Source organism: Hyposmocoma kahamanoa, unplaced genomic scaffold (assembly GCF_003589595.1).
Source record: "Hyposmocoma kahamanoa isolate Upper Pololo Valley unplaced genomic scaffold, ASM358959v1 64, whole genome shotgun sequence".
In the NCBI taxonomy this organism is placed as follows: Eukaryota; Metazoa; Arthropoda; class Insecta; order Lepidoptera; family Cosmopterigidae; genus Hyposmocoma; species Hyposmocoma kahamanoa.
The window spans coordinates 14174501-14192946 of NW_020653852.1; the positions used below are offsets into that span (position 1 = coordinate 14174501).

The 18446-nt window shown below is 35.8% G+C and overlaps 1 protein-coding gene across 1 annotated transcript in view; it reads right to left on the minus strand.

Annotated features, from left to right (window-relative positions):
• Window positions 1-18446, minus strand: part of LOC113230939 (membralin) — a 155118-nt gene that overhangs the window by 122931 nt on the left and 13741 nt on the right. Inside the window, exon 7 of the mRNA XM_026465049.1 lies at window positions 8317-8374. Coding sequence (XP_026320834.1) covers window positions 8317-8374 — 58 coding nt within the window. The remainder of the gene's footprint in view (window positions 1-8316; window positions 8375-18446) is intronic.

The window sequence follows — 18446 nt, forward strand, 5'->3', positions numbered from 1 at the left end:
TTATGTTTGTTATCATTTTGTAAAGTTTTAACCTTATGTTTGTTATCTTTTTGTAAAGTTTATGTATGATAATTACATTTACATTTAAATTTTAATAAAGTTGTTGTACAATAATGTCCCGCAGACTTACTTTATTCGCCACGGCTAAGGTTGGTGTCCTTTGTACGTGTAATTTTTAATGTCATTTATTTGTGCAATAAAGAACTATAAAAAAAACTTTTGGGAATTCTTACGCTGCAGATTAACTTCTAGAAATCAATTAATTCAACCTTAATAATATGATTATAGAACAAATAAACCGCTTAATATATGACACTGGTTTATTTGTATATCTATTAAGTTGCAATAGAGCTCCTTGTGAAAGAGTTCGTCCAGGGAAGTACTGCCTGCCACCTTACTTATTTCTGCCGCCAAACAGTAATGTGAGCATAACTGCGTTCCGGTTTTGAAGGGAGGGGGGCCCGTGAAATTACACGCACATTAAACTTTTCAACTTATATCTCAGGGTGACGGGCGCAGTGGCAGTGCCTCTCAGATTTTTGAGATTTAAAGCTCTGAGTGACACTACAACTGTTATGGACTGGCGTGTACAGTAATGATGTAGTAATTTTAGAATTAGATATGCACATATGTAATCCATTTAGACAAACAAAATTAATCTGCTTAAACGAAATGGGTATTAATTTGCTAAGTAGGTATGGTTTATCAATTGTACATAAATATTTTCACCGCACAAAGCTCCCTCGGTTCAATTTAATTAGCCGAGTATCAAAGTGTGGTTCTTTTGTGCTGACTGTCGATGCAAATCATTATGAGTGGGGTTGGGTACAAATAAGTGTAGTACAGGGCTATCTCATGATTATATCACATTATAATGTAGTCTTCATCAGCTTTCGTTCTTTACTATTACTACTCACTTCTCTAGATGGACGTATCCTTTAAACCGCCATCATTGCCATATTTCGTAACGTGTAACGCGTAGTTGATTACAAATAGTAGCAGTAGAGCTCCTTGTGAAAGAGTTCGTCCAGGGAGGTATTGCCACCTTACCTATTTCTGCCGCCAAGCAGTAATGTCAGCATTACTGTGTTCCGGTTTTTAAGGGCAAGGGTGCTGGTGAAATAACATGTCAAGTTATGTCTCAGCGTGACGAGCGCAGTGGCAGTGCCCCTCAGAAATTTGCGATTTAAAGCTCTGAGGACACTGCAATTGAAAATTATAAAAATTATATATTATTATAAAAAAATTATATCCAAGTAATAAAACTTAAAAAGCGAAATGTGAATACCATAAGTAATAAAACCTAAAAATGCGAAATCGGCTATCGAATCGGGTATGGTTCGATTCGATACGGGTCGACAACGAATCTACTTCTTGCAAATTTCCGATAACGTCAGTACGCAGCCGACGACGGTAGCGTCAACGCCCGAATGGTCACGTCGACTGACGCCTTGACGGCAACGTCAAAATCTAAATGGCAGACGGCCGAATAACAAGAAAAAGAAGTTTTAAACTTTTTCTTCAACAAAAATCAGTAAGAATGAACTATGTGAAATCGCGTATGCGAGGTTTTCACTATAAGGCAACGCCACGACAATGGCTGAACAGTGGAACCGACGACGTCTGACCAGCTGCGTCAAGGCCCGTACAGCCGCGTCTACGTACAACGAAACAGCCGCATTAACGGCGAATCGACTTAATGCGACATTTGTGGTAAAACTGATCGCCTCAAGCCGTTTGCCGAGTCGACATAATATCACTACATGTTTTGTAAAAATTGACCTAAGAAAGTGTTGTGCTTAAAACATTAGTTTTCCTTTTTAAAGACCATGTACGCTGTCTAACATGCACCAATCGACGTGTTATAAATTTGTATTACAACTATTTGCAGAGGAAAGGAGGCAGGTGTGGCTATCTTTGTCGACTATTTTTAGGCACGTAAGCTCAGATTCAATGCGATTGAATCGCACAATACGTAATCCGCTCACAGTCCGATACCAAACGGACTCTGTCATTGGGTGCGAGTCCCAAAGGCCCAAGGCCCACGTATCCACATGAAAAGGAATATTAAATCCATTGAGTATTTTAACAATAAACAATACAAAGGAAAAATACGCTTACCAAACGTTTTCATCATTGCTAAATAAAATGTTGTCCGAAATAATATTCAAATAACCGTGATGAAGGCCGCTATACCAGGTACAGATTACATATCGGTAAAATACAACAATTTCCTTAACAAAGAATTCTCATGAGCGAATTTTTTTATTGTTCTACAAAACGACTGATCGATATTTAAGAACGAGAAAGATATTCAAAAGTAACAACATCGGCATAAATTTAACAAGTAGGGTAAAACCGTGATAGATGCCGCAGTGGGATAGATGCCTCGTTTTCAAAAAACCTAACTTCCCCAAATAGCAACAAAGAATAATTAGTTTAAATAAGAAGTATAGACACCACTCATCAAAGTTCCAGCAGGGCTTCGTGTGGAAGAGACGCGTTTGGTTTGTGCAAGCGTTTATCTCCGCAACGAACACGATAAACGGTTCAAAATTTCAGACGCAAGTATTTACTGTCGCATAAGTTTAACTTTGTAAGTCTCAATAAATTCCGTTTTATTTTTATTATAACTATACACTGGTTCATTAACTGCGCACCTAGGTGTCAATAATCGCTCTTTTGTATACATATAGCTTATTTATATAATAAAGGGGCATCTACCCATATCGAATAGTATAGTCGCCTCGATTTTTCGCGGTATAGGTGCCCTTAGGAGCAAAGGACTAAACAAGAAAATTAGGAAGAGAAAATAAAAAAAATACATTATTTTAGTGAAAAAGACATGTAAATGATAATAGTTTACAAGTAAATAAAAGTAACAAAAAGACAAATTATTCACAGTTCAAACAGAAAACATTTTTGTATAGAATGTTTTTATAGCGACAAAAATACGGAGTCAAGTAGGTAGTAACTTTAAATACGTATATATTTATTATTAAAGATGTAGTACGCATATATACAATATATTAAAGATTACAAATAAAACATTTTATTATGAATTTTACTATTTTATTCTAAAGGGCATATATCCTTCTTAGTATTTTCATTGTGTGGCGTCTATTCATATAGGTAGGCATCTATCCTCAAAAAAATAGGTTTGTAACAAGTCAATTTCTTCAAAATCAGCAAATGTTAGATCAATACAATCAAGTATTAATGTAATGTAAAAGATTAAATTAGTTATATTCATAGGAATTATTCATGGTAAACTAATAATTTTTACATTAGGAGGCCCTTTCAAAAAGTGGGGCATCTATCCCGGTTTTACCCTATATAACAAAGAGGTCTATACGGAAGTAGTTAGCAGGTATTCATTACAACTTATTAATCGCGTAACATAATATATACGTGGGGTGCACTATAAGTTTCCGGAATGAATAAGAAAAAAATACTATAAATGGTCAGAAATGAACTTACTGTTTCTCAAAATATTCTAAAAAAAAAAATATTAAAATATAATTTTTGGAAATAAATAAATGGCACAAGGTGCCATGTCGGGACTGTATGTGGGAAGGATCATAAGGTCAACGTTGTTCACCTTCAAGAATACATTTGTCTGTCTGGCTGTGTGAGAACTGCATTATCGTGGTGCAAGATGATACGGCGTTTACGGTTATTTTTACGGAGTTTGTCAATAACTTCCGGCAAACAAATGGTCATATACCAATCACTATTCACGGTACAGCAATTCTCCAAAGCAACAGTAACCACGTGTCCAGTTTTATTAAAAAAAGAAGCAATCATCCGCTTCGAGGCACTTTGCACGCGCACCACTTTAGTTGGTTCCGGCTCATCTCGAAAGATCCATACGCTCAATTGTTGCTTTGTTTTGGGATCGTAACTATAAATTCATGTTTCGTCACCTGTTACTATGTCCCACACCAAATTTCACGCCCCTTCATTGAATCTGGTAAGCATGGCATTGCACCAGGTGATACGATCCGTTTTTGAGCCTCGGTCAAATTGTGTGGGATCCACCGAGAACACAGCTTTTTCACAAGCTTTTTCACTTAAAGATGTCCGAATCTCATGGTATGTCACAGCATCGACGTTTTTGTTGTTCACAGCAGTGAACAGGCGACCAACACGAAATTCGTCACTGAGATTCACACGACCGCGTTTGAATTCTGCAAACCAGCTATAAATAGTCGTCTTGCATGGTGTTTCATCGCCAAAAGCAGTTTGAAGCAGAGCGAAGCTCCGTTGAGCTGTTAAATTACATTTAAAGTCGTAGAAAATCATACTACAGAAATTTTCACGAGTTAAATCCTGGTGATGTAGACAACCAATTTCTAAGTCAGATGAAACAAACTGTATTCTACAACCAAAGAGTTCCATTTTCAAATGTTGTAATTACTTTTCAAATATTGTTTACGTAAGTGGCCAGTTCCGGAAACTTATAGTGCGCCCTATGTAATGTATTATAAGATCATTTCACTACGCAACTCAAAATATATCAAAAACTCGAAAGAAGAATTCTCATAATCTATTTATAAAAGTATTAGAGGATACTTTCCGTGTATTCACTCGTTTCAGAGTACATTTTTCAATAACCCCCGGGTACGACTCAGTCGTCATAGAGACCGAACAGGATCCCATTGAACAGATTTACCTTAAACCGATATCGTGAATTCAATTGTTTATCCTACAAACTTGAGGTAAGAGCTACTTACTACGTCTCACGATAACAATCTTGTTCTCGAACAGATGCCGTATTTTCTGGTACGATAAACATTGAACGAAGCGAAGGAATGTCCATTAATTGAAATGTCAAGAGTCATGTACGGTAAAAATGTAACAATAAAAAAAATCTATATAAATAGATGTTTGGCTATAAAGACAAAACACATAAATAATAATATAAGCATCGCTATAATGCTAAAGTTACACTATACGCCCAATGTAAAAAAAAATACCGCCGCCTATAAGACAGCAGGTCCAAAAGTGTCCGGTCTTTATACATAAATACGAAACAAAACAATGCTGCTTTGCACTATAATATGTACGGTCATACTATAATAAGATAAGTAGGGTAACTTCATGCAAATGTAACATTACGGCACACAGTGGGCACAAATTGATAATTCTTGAACATAAGCAATATTTGGCGACATGCCAATATAATTTCACCCTATATGCGGAAGGTCCGGGCAGTTGTTCCCAAGAAGGGAAACCGTTCCGCGAGATGACGTTTATTTCACCCTATATGATGGGCAATAATATTTCACGCTATATGAGCGTACGAAATGTCAGAAGGTCCGGGTAGCAGTTGTCAAGAATGGAGTCAACTCCTAGTTAGCCTTACTGAGCTCTCGGTATTCTCCGACTTTTTTCCCATTAACAAGATTGTGTTCGAGTCACAATTCGAGGGAAAACCTTAACACCGCGATTCAGAAATAACGCCAAATGGATCGATGCCATCTAGCGGATTCTTAGGGAACTAAAAGTGAACAATCTGGCTTAAGACCGTCTAATACGTAAAGTAGGTTTGTTACAATCTCCCCTCTGGCCCCAAAGACATCTCAGCAAGAGGGACTTAACTCTTCTAGATTTTCTTGGGTCGTCTTCCTCCCCTCGTGGGTTTAGGATGTACAGTCTTTACGATGGACTGCTTCCTTCGGCTTCTCGTAGGTACTTCAACTATAACTTCGCATATCGCCCACCTCGCTAGTCGACTCGCATATTCCATGGGATGCTCTTTCTCCTTCTCCCTCTGGACGTTAACAGACCCTATAGCATGGCTGCTGGTGTCGGATAGGTTGACCGACATGTTTGGTTTGGTTTTCACCAGCTTCTTTGACGCAGATGTGGTAGTCACTCGGCCGGATTTGGTAACATACCTCGGTCTTGAAGGCCCACCGTTGGTCGCGAGTTTGTAAAAGGAGGGAGGTTCTCTCTGTATCGTGGGATGTGGTTACCAATACAGCCAAATGAAAACTCCAAGTTGTTGTTCAGAAGATTTATTTTTCACTTTGTATGTCGTCAATATAATTTCACCCCATATGCGGAAGATCCAGGCAGTTGTTCCCAAGAAGGGACTCACTCCTGGAAACCGATCTGCGAGATAATGTTTATTACACCCTATATGATGGGCAATAGTATATCACCCTATATGAGCGTACGAAATGTCAGAAGGTCCGGGTAGCAGTTCCCATGAAGTGACTCAACTCCTAGTTAGCCTTACTGAGCTCTCGGTATTCTCAGATTTCTCTTCCCACCATAATAAACAGTATATGGAACTTGACACAAGAGATAATAAAAATCGGTTCTCACTACTCAAAGTATATTGAGAGAAAAAAACACATTGAATTGGAGAATAGCAAAATCAACCATTAAAATAATTGCTCCTTATAATAAAATTTAGGCGCTATTTATAAAAATGAATCTTCATGCGTGAACAGCCACCCTTAGAAATGGAGTATTTTCTTTAAAATTAAATGGCACCACTATGGAGGTATTATTTATGATTCTTTTTTTGTTGGAAAAAGGGCTTTCCAACAAAAAAAAAGAATCATCAAAATCAGTTCACAAATACCGGAGTTATCGTGTAACATACATACAAAAAAACATAGTCAAATTGAGAACCTCCTCCTTTTTTGGAAGTCGGTTAATGACATCACATAGTCGTGTTTTGTTGTTGTGTTTATGGTGGTTTGAACAAGAGATCAAGAATTGTTCAACATTTCATTTTTATATCATAATCGAGCGAGATACTAACCCGCGATATTGGTAAAAAAAAAATAATAATAATTTATTTCTTTCCTACTTTAGATTTACAATAATAGTGACAGGAATCTCCTTTTAAGCATAGCAATGCCTGTGTGTACTACATCTAATAGATCTACCCTAATATTAATCTTATTTCTACATACAACAGTCATAGGTATTTAAAGCAGTTATTTAATAACGAAATTTTGTAGAGTAGGTTAAGGTGTTTAGAATGTAAGACACAAGTACACACATCCTCCTCCTGCCTTCGTGGTCGAACGGTTACCATGCCGAACTGCCGCGCAGAGGTCTCAGATTCGATTCACGGGCCGCGAGAAATATTTGTATGGCCTACATTTATTTCTCTCGTGAGTTTGGGTGTAATTTGTGGCTGTCTATGTGTGTGTCCAAGGCACCCGTGACACAGTGTAGTGCGGGGCTATGTTGAGTGTGTGCGTATTCTCGCTATATTTAAGAAATTAATAATAGAAATTAAAAATATATCATATAATGATAAATCATCTAAAAAATTTAAAAAATATTCTGTTCAATATTCTGGCGAATTTTATCTAGTAAAGTTTTGTAAAATTCTTCGCCAAGTGTGTTCACCGCAGAGGAGAGTGACCCCGCCACTTTCTTCACCGACCGATACGTAATCTTTCTCGATCGCTTATTTACCTATTTTTGAAATCATGTTTATGTACTAGTATTGTTATAATTTACTACTTATTTTCGTTACTTAAAAAAGCTGACAAAAAAAAGATTTTTTGTAACTTAGATTTGGTACTTACCAACTTCAGGTTACATGATGGTGCATATAAAAGGCGAGGACTGCACAAAGAACCTTACCACCAGTATAAGAAAAGTAACGCTAAGGGTGGTTGCTGTCAGCATAAGGCCACAGGCGGATACAACTTGAAAGGATGGTGTCTGTGATTCAGCGATACGGAAATGTACACCACTAGTTAACACAAATGTTTCATTTTGCTGAATAAAACCATCAGATGATCCTAGCTCATCCCCAACCCCCTGCAGAAAACTTAACAATAACTGGAGCGCGAGAAAATTGCGTTTATTTTTGCCATTCCTCGGCAAAAGTAACAAAAAAAAATGGAAACAATCGTCGAATTGAAACACTAAGCCAAGTGCCAGAGCGAGGCAAATAGGGAAAGAAACAAATTATCTCTTTTGAACTAATTGTCGGCGGATCAAATGAGGGGAGCGCTAGGTAAATCCGACCCGGGATATTATTTTTATTTTTCAGTAGCGCGCGGTGGACGCACGAAGTGCGGGGCGGGAGGCCGCGGGCACTGTTCGCAATTATTGTTATTACAAAGAGATTGCTGCTGAGCCGGCTCACGACTGTGAGTTTTTTTTACAATATTCATTCCAACGGCATAATTGCATTGTATGTGTTCAGAGAAAAAAAGTTACGACAATTTGCTATAACGCCACCGCCAGAGATCACTCACACGTCAAAACTCCCACAAAATTACTTCTTCGGCGGTACGATACTTTATAATGTAATATGAAAAATGCACTTACCTATAAATACGAAGATTTGGTGGTGAGCGTAGCGCAACAGCATAGAAATAGAGACCGTCTGCAACAAGAAATTTTGAACATAAATAAAATATATATTCGAAAAATTTATCTCAAAAATATACGTTGGAACACAAAGTGTATTAGATAAAGTATAAAAATATATCAACATGAACACGCTCGTCGTCGTGCAACGAATGGTGTATTACTTCACTACGAATAATACCGTACTGTACTTTAAGCCATTTTCACCTATATTTATTAAATAATCATCACGTATATCATCACCAATGTTCGGAAGGTGTTCCACATATATAGATACATGTATACAAGGAGCGACATAGAGTTGTTAAAACCACCAAACATTAATTAATTACTGTTTCGAATTCCGGATTTCCGGATGAAAGAAATTCCTTTTTTTATTCTATTTAAGAACAAATAGCCGTACGTGGGTAAGGTTGTCAAAAATGGCAATTTTTCGTCTTTTTTAAATGTCCAACAGTTTTTTTTTATAAAACGTTTTAAAATTATCTAGTCTGAACATATATCTATACATGTATCTGTATTATGTGGAACACCTTTTTCCGACCATTGGTCATTACATGAAACTGCTTATAGTAGCTTTTTGACAAGCAATCTCGAGTTACGAATTCTTGTAATTTATGTAGTGCCTCATATGTAGTGTTGTTTGTGAATATTTTATATTTAATTATGCCTCTAGTCGGTAGACTACAGCACATAAGTCAAAAACTAACATCATTCATTTAAATCCATAATACATCGGTCGACTAAAGCACATAAGTTAAATTCGTTGGTGTCATTAGTAATTAAATTTGTTTTGCGGATCTACATGGCGTATATTCGTTTTTACAAACAAACCAACGTTTCGAGCCTTTTACACATCCCATGGTCAGTCAGTTGTGACGAATGTGTAAAAATATAGAGAAAACCTAAGAAAAGATTCATTCGACTCAACTAAAATTTAAGTGGCGTCTTTTTCAAATCTTATTCCCTTAACATTTTACAAAAAACAACGACATTATAAACAATAAAGACTAACAGACGTCATTTGTTGGTAAAATTAAGCACTTATGTGCCGAAAATAGCATTAAACTTTTAGTAGCAGTAGAGCTTACCTATTTCTGCCGCCAAGCGGAGCATTACTACGTTCTGGTTTTGATGGGCAAGAGTACTGGTGAAATAGAGACACATGGGATTTGTCAACTTATATCTCAGGGTGACGGGCGCAAAGGCAGTGCCCAGACAGTCAGTGGACAGACGTGTCGCTTACCACCAAACGCACGACTTGTTCCTCCCTTGGTTCCTCCCGTCACTTGATATTATAAAGAAAGTCATCTGTAGCTGAGTCATAGACCCGTTGTAGCATGTTTCTTTTATCATTAATTTAATAATAATAATAATAATGCACACACTCAACATAGCCCCGCACTAGGAAAACCCTGTGTCGCGGGTGCCATGGACACACACATAGACAACCACAAATTACATCCAAACTCACGAGAGAAATAAATGTAGGCCATACAACTATTTCCCCCTACCCGGGAATCGAACCTGGGATCTCTGCGTGGCAGTCCGTAAGTGTCAGTGTTAACCGTTCGGGTACAGTAAAAAAAAATGTATATTAAGAATTGTTTTTTTAAATATACTAATTCACGATCATCATAAATAGTAACGTTTAAATTCGTAAAAATAAATTAAAACTATCCAAATATCAAAGCCGTCCTTAGAGAACGGCTCGCTGACAGCCCTGTTGCCGCTCCGTCAGTGTGATCGTCGATATGAGGGGCGTGGTGAGGTATCTAAAGCTAGGGAGGGGCCTTTCTCGTTACTTTCTTATTCTCTGCTATAAGTATACAATGAAATACTCGTAAAACCATAATCAAATCGAAAAGACCGCTAAGGAACAAATGAGCATATTAGCGATCCTCATCGAACACAACCAAGACTACCTGCAAGCAATCCAGATAAACCTAAAATTGAAAATTCCACCTTTCCGTACCTTTATAACGGTACTGCATAAGGGCTCATTTGGAGGGGTCGCAGTGTTAGTTAAATGGATTCAATCTGTACTAAGCGTTTCGTTAATGAAATTCAATCGCAACGGGGCGGAGAGCAAATGATGTGGCGAAAAGATTGATAGAGGCCTCCTGCCAGCCGCGCCAGCCCTTAACCTACGCAGCTTGGTAGCACGTTCCGAGTAGTGGGCGACTGTTATCGGAAACACTATTACGAAATTGAAGAACAGAATAGCTTTACTCAAAAAACACTTTACAAAATTGTACATCTAGAAACAAAAGAAAAAACTATGACAACACAAGGTCACTATGAATCCACGCCCGCCGGAGACTGCTAAAGTGCATGATTACTTATGACCCATTAATTTTTACTCCCCAATAGACAGGAATCAAAGTTAACAAACATTGAAAAATGACGTCACTTGTAACTACAACAACTACTTACGCATTAATTTCCGTTAACTTATTCATAGAACGTTTACAAAAAAAGAAATCTTTTAAACTGGGGACGTACTGCCAACAGCTAGCTAGGTTTTACTCAATATTACATACACTGCTACGCTTCTTACCATAAGAACGGCCTAAAGTCCAGTGTCCAAAATCAAGAGTACAGTCGATGTAAATTCCCTTTTACAGACGGGTGTACTTGAGTAATACTTGTTTACAAACGTATAAAAATATCTGTCGACAAAATCTCGTCTTCCACTTCTAACAATGTCCTTTCTCAGTAATACCAACTTAAATAAACACAAGAAAACAAGCCTAAGGCGACACCAGACTACGAAAGCACTACGTGTAGTGGCTTTTAATATTAACAGCAAATCGATTGAGCTCTTTAGTTTACGGTGCCCGTAAAAACTAACAGCTTGCCGGTGGCCGGATTACCGCCGGCCCATTGCGCTTCGACGGCATACGCCCCGTCGCCTGGACTGAACTAACACATTGCAATTTGATGCTTTCACTCTTAAGTATTGAATATGTTATTTACTAACTTGCTCTGAGGTATGCCTCTACTCTACTTTACAACAATTTCATGTTATTGATATTGTTTCCTTATTATTTATTTTTTATTACATAAGTTTTGTTCGTTATGCACGTAAACCCGTTATTGTAATTATTGAATCCTGTATTATTAATAAGTTAGGTCTGCAGGACGAAGTTTCTTTTTGAAAGAAGCAGTAGTAATAGTAGCTTTTTACTTAATGTGATTTTGTTTTCCTGTGCAAACAATTAAATTAAAAAAAAAATCTCACAAAAATTAAAAGATAAAGAAATGCATTATGTAGGACTACATAGCGTTTGCCTCGCATTACGTTTCTACCATTTCGACCCCCAAAAACTTATGTCGACGTTACAACTTCACTCATATACAACGCGTTTATAACGTAGCTTTATCCGAGTGATCGATCATCGAGCTCCAACAAACACTTACTGCTCAATATGACTTCGACTACAGAATTACGCAACTGTTTTCCACTTTCGAGTTGCCTTGATGAAGCACTACCAATATAAGTTTGACTTGTTGGAACAGGAGTTTCGGAACCTCGATTTAGAAGGAAAGTTTATAAGAAGCCTTTCAGTGGCCGTATTTAAATCTGAATTGCTTGATGTCGATATAACCGTGGCAACTTTAGCTATTGTGCACTCTTGAACATTGCACGAAATCTTTTGCTATATATTACGATAGTTTCAATTTTGCGTCGGAATTTTAAAATTACCAATCCCTAAATGAATTTCATCACCAGCTTACACGCATCCACTGCTGGACATAAGCCTCCCCTAGAGCACGTCAACTTTCCCGATCTTGTGCCGCCCGCATACAGCCATGAAATGAATTTAGGGATTGGTAATTTTAAAATTCTGTCTAATTTTTGACATTTGTCTACTTATTTGACGTTATTTCAAATTATTATTCCGATATTTTAATGATAATAATTGTAAAATGTTAGTTACATTTTACAATTATTATCATTAAAATTGACCATATAACTATCACCGCGTTTAAATCACTGACTGACTTATTAAATCTATGTTAAACCTGGCTACTAAGCCAGGTTTAACATAGATTTAATAGGCCAGTCAGTGATTTAAACGAACACTAATACATACTAAACGAATACATACTAATGTCGAAGTGCATACGAGTGAATGTATCTCGAACTCGTATCAGAGTGATTATTCAGCAGATGGCAAAACTTTCTATATATTTTAAATTTCTTATCAAGGGTGTTAATTTGGATGCATTACTTTAAGAATAGGGAAAAGCCAGTGTGTGAATATGAAGGAAATGTGATGTGAAATCAGCCTGCAAAATTTGTATATACAATCCATTTTTTGTATTTTAGTAACTTTGTGCTTTAAAATACGTCCAATGTTTGGCCGGACACAGTGAAACTGCAACTATTTTATGCATGTCAGCTTCTATATAACCTGTGTGGTCACAATAATAAATCAATTTCAATTTAAATAATAAAAATATAAATTAATTATAAATTATCATGAATTATGAAAACAATTTGTTTCCAGCGATGGATGTGCTAAGTAGAGCCCTTAGAGTTAATTCAATTCAATTGAAATAATTCAATTCAAGTCTGACAATGTGAGACTAAAAGACAGCAACGTGCATTGACATTTTATATTTCTATTTTGGCAATGTTGTTGTTGAAACCGCTGTTTATAATAATAACGTGTAAAACTTTTTTGACAATATAGAAACCGTGGTTTAACCGTAACACTGTTACGGAAAGACGAAATATCAATGCCACCGGGGTGTTAGTGGCATTGTGCGGTTACCATAACTTTGTAAGATTAAGAGAATTTTCTATTTTATTAGATTCTATAATCGATATAGCGAAATTAAAATTAGACTTCTATATATATCAGGACCCCGATTCAGAACTCCTCTATATTTTAACCGAATTTGTTCTCGAATCGAAGGACGCTTTCCGAGCCTTTCAGAACATTCGAGTTTAACGTTCGATTCGGATGCGGCTACGATATCGTTATACAACAGCGTTTACGGAGTTAGTCGGTGAAATAGATTACAAGAAAAATTAAAATCCTTTTATATACATGTTTAAGACTTTAAAGGCCTAAAATATAGGAATGCGTTAGTCTTGTATTAAAAAAAATTAGTAAAATTGAACAAAATCCAGACTTTATTTAAAATAATAAGAGATTTCCATATTACATTCTTGCTTTGTAAACAATAGGAAGTTCGATAACTTTCATTCGATAACTGTGTTCTGAATAACGTTTGTAGCTTTTGACGGTCGAGAAGTTCGAGTAATCGTACGGGTGTGACGTCATTTCGTTTCGGTTTCGAATATGACAGTTTGACGTTCATGACAGTATGACGTTATCGTAAGGTTCTGAATGAACCTCCTGACTGAACGGAGATAAAAGTAAAGAATTGTAAATCCAATTTTTAAGTCTATTGAATGTTATGATGGCCCCATTCGGTTATATAAAAGTAAAAATAATATATTTATATATATATTGCTATGCTTGTAAGTGAATAATTTTGTAGTAAATATTTTATAGATAGTTCTATTTTTTAAAGTTCAAATTTCGAACTAATTCCAGTTTCTAATAGACTTTCAAAGAAAGGAGGAGGTTCTCAATTCGACTTAATTGTTTTTGTGTATCTTACACGATTACTCCGACATTTGTGAACCGATTTCGAAGATTCTTTTTTTATTGGAAAGGGAAGGACCTGACTAGTGGTCCCATTGAAATTTATAAAAAATATTCCACCTCCAATGATGCCATCCTAAAGGATGTATCCGGTTTTTGTTAATCGGTTTCAATAATACTTGATAAAAGACGTGGGTAATCCCACAAACTTATAAGGTCGGTTTTTTTTTTTATAAAAAAAACTTATATTATACTATTTCCTTTTAAAAACTTAAATAGCCCATTCAATTTTAAAATTATAATTTAATATTATATATCTCTTGCTCATAAGTTCATAGGTGCAATTAAAGGTTACCTTATCAGTTAAGGTCAAAAAAAGAGAAAAATGATATCAAATACTACTATAAAAAAACAACCTCAGCCTACGTACATACATACACACAAAAAAATACAGTCGATTTGACAGCCTCCCGTTTTGTGAAGCGGTTAAAATAGATTCACAATGCCATCATCGACTCTTGTAAATCTCGAATAGCCGAAGCTAGGACTTTAAAAAATAGTAATGCAATACCTGTCTGAATTCCTCAACACACTGATCTTTGACAGGGCTTGGCTATGAAACTGGAGATATGTAAGGCAATATGCGAGCGTTTGACAATTGATTAATGCAATATCTCCACTGCCTGACGCATACTAGGGGATTAGTCTATTGCCGCATCACCAGTGTATTGATATATGTATTCCAACATGTTATAGACATTGGATGTATGTATGCTTTAGCCGTAAGCATTCAAGAGTCGTGTAGGCATGAGGGCGCGTTCCCATTATGTCGTAACGTTTTATTCATCGTTGGACGACTGTCGCGTCTAGCCTATTCTTCCCTTATCATGACTATCTGTCGTGACTGTGTCGCTAGCTGTTCCCACTAGATCGTCAAAAAAGTCGAGAACGACAGTGGTAAAATTACAGGCACATGGGACTTGTCAACTTGTCTCAGGGTGCCGGGCGCACTGGCAGTGCCTCTCAGATCTTTGCGATTTAAAGCTTGCGAGTGGCACTGCAACTGCTTTGGACAGGTGTGTAGCTTACCATCAGGCGCACTTATTCGTCCCGTCACTTGAAATTAAAATATATATACAAGCCACGACACTTTAAACTGCACGAATATCTGTCGTCACGACATAATGGGAACGCGCCCTTAGATGTCATTACAATGACCCATACACGAGTAACATGTTATAATAACAATAAACAAAATAAGAATAACATGCCATAAAAGGTATACTATTGAATAATATTCACATTGTTTACGCTTGTAAAACTAAACATCAATGTAATACTGCCGTCCTAATCACAAACAACATAATCAACATTTTTAGCAAAATTGAGTTATTAACATATCTGGAATCAGCAAGACGACATCTACAACCCCTATACACGCTTATTTTATGTTAGTTACTTTCAGTTTTATTGTTAAGCAAAATCAGCGTTATTAACATTTTTCAAAGAAAAAAACTTTACTTGCCAATAAGTCGCAAAATGCAAATGCGTTGTTTATGACAAGACATGTATAATATGTCTAATAATATATATACGCAGATAAACCTATAAATACGTAATAATTAGTTGAAATAAGGAGCGCAAATTACGTTTGACACAAACATGGTTGTTGTGCGAGTTTTGTAAAACAAACATAAGGTGGGGTAGAGGAATTTGGAGTCGCAATAAAGTTTGAAAGGGCTGTAAAAGACCTATAACTGTAACTCGGGGAGAGCGCTGATTTTAGTGGGGACCGCGCCTCGCCCGAACACATTGCCGTTACCTAATAATTGATTTGTAAGCTTATGTTTGCATATGTTACCTTTTCATACGGCATGTTTCAACATAAGTTTACGCTAAATAACGAAGAACTTCGACGAAGCGAAAATTCTACTATGCGATGATGATAGTTTTCTATAGGATGATAAGCACATTCGCAATCGGTTTGTCATTATAATTCAAAACAAGAAGTATCCTCCAAGATTACTTCAATAATTTAATAATTTGTAATGGTAATCTATGAATTTTACTCAATCGTCACATTAAGATGCAACTCCATCTATTAAGCGATTGCTAAACAATTTAAAGTTCTGCTACTCGCCGATAGATTGTAAATCAGAGAAGAGCTAACCACTTACTTCATTTCGCTACTGAACAATAGATGGCGCTGTACGTAATCAAAGTAAGTTATTAATTAATTAATAACGATGATACAACCAACATATAAACAATTAAAGTATAAGATGTTAATGTTAATCTAATATTTATTTTCACCCTGCGCCTAGCTCTGGAGCTCAGTGCATTTGTAGATATCTAAATGGAACCACAGATATTACCTGGTAGCTGATAAGCGATAACATGTCAACCAACACGATCATAGTTCTGCGAAAATGGCACCTGGGCCATATTCATCTATATTGTACATTTTCAGGTAATTTTTGTCACAAACCTTTTTCGTGGTTAAAAATATAATTAAATACAACAATATTATTTTAATACTGTTAAAATTATATACTGCTGGTATTTTTATATCAAAAACTATTAATTTACTCTAGAATTTTAATACAATATAATAGTTTTTTGAGCATTTAAATTTTAACAATTTTACTTTCTATGACATTTTAAATGTCACATCCCTCGGGTGTCGAACAGGAATTACAGCCGCGGGTTAGCAGAGCAATTCACGAAGTTGACATTACTGACTGTAATATTAATATAGTTATTAAAATTGTAATAAATAATTACATTTTAAAACAATGTTTAAAAAATCATTTTAAATTACTGTAACAGTCTTTTTTTCCGTTTCGTAACATTTTGTTTCGTGACGCAAATCGAATGTTACAGATTCATTAAAAACAAATAATAATCAATTTTAATGCAAGCATAATTGTTCTATCGACGAATGTACCATGGACATATTATGCCTATTTTAAAACGTCAGCTGTGAATTTGATCGCACCTCAATTTCAGGTACATTTAAGTTTCGGTTTAGTCACAAAATTTCAGTAATTACGGTAAAAAAACCTATCAAATTATTTAAATATTTCTTTGTTTTTATAAAGTACAGCTAAAATTACGTAGTAAGGCTTCATTTCATCACATTTGCGAGCGTTTATTCAAAGAGCTAAGTTATATTTCCTTGGTTTTTTATTGTCGGTTTAGTAACGTTTCGTTAGGTAACAATACGGAAAAGGCTAGGATCACATTGAGCTCTTGCTAACCATACAAAATTATGTATTTATTTGTTACTGTTCAAATGCTATATAATCCACAACCTCCGTAGTCGAGTGGCTTGCACATCGATTTTCATGGTTTCTCATGTCTGAGCCCCCGGGTACGATCCCCGGCCGAGTTAATGCAGAAAAAACTAACTTTTCTATATTGTCTCGGGACTTCTCGTTGTTTTCGATTTCCATAACACAAATGCTTAAAAGTTACTTACTTTGGAATCAGAGGAAAGAAAGACCAAGAGATACAAAGACAGAAATGGAGTTACGAAAAAAGAAGTCAAAATAATGTAAGCCTACAAGAGATAACAAATTTAAATGGAAATCCTACATATATTCAACTAGTGCTGGAAAACAAAAAGCTAAAAAAAATGTATTCTGATTTTGACATAAACGAACGAAGGCTGAGACAACAAAATTATCGGCTGAAAATAAAAACCTTGACAACTTTTCTATTACACGTAGAAAAAAATTTAATTATGTTGAATCAGCTTACATTGCGAATAAAGACTCACCAAATATTATTATTTGTTTTTATGTCTTGCATTATGTGGGCTTATATTATCAATGATTATTTCCTCGCCACGTCGTCGTGGAGTGAAATGGAAAGAATATAATCGGTTATTTTTTATTACATTAAGTTAGTTTAATTTCCTCAACTGTGCCCAAGCCCTTATGTTCCGTTTCGGTATTTTCGTTACTATCCGTTTCGTTTCTGTTTAGTTACATGTATATGACCGATATGAATATGACCTATCTAAGGATTTTTTCGTTGTTTTTGATACTTTCCTGTAATTTACTTATAAAATGTGGAATGAGTAATAAATTACAACAATTCATCATTCCTGAGGTGACAAAAGCAAAAGTTTTCATTTTACATGTAAATTTTAGAACAAAGTGTAAAATACAATGAAAAAATCATTAAGTGCCATTTTCGCAAACTATGATCATGTTGTTTAACACGTTATTGTTTATTGGCATCCACTTGTACTTAGTCACTGTATCCAAATGCTGACTTATTCTTTATTAACGTAATAAACATATAAATATCAAAATTCTCCATTTTAATTTGTCAAAAACATCACGTCCTTAATCCCCATCTTTACTCTGCGGTGGAATTTGAGATGAAAAATGTAAACATAGGTGACGTTAAGAAAAAATACTTTAAAAATTGTGCAAACGCGAAATATTGAGA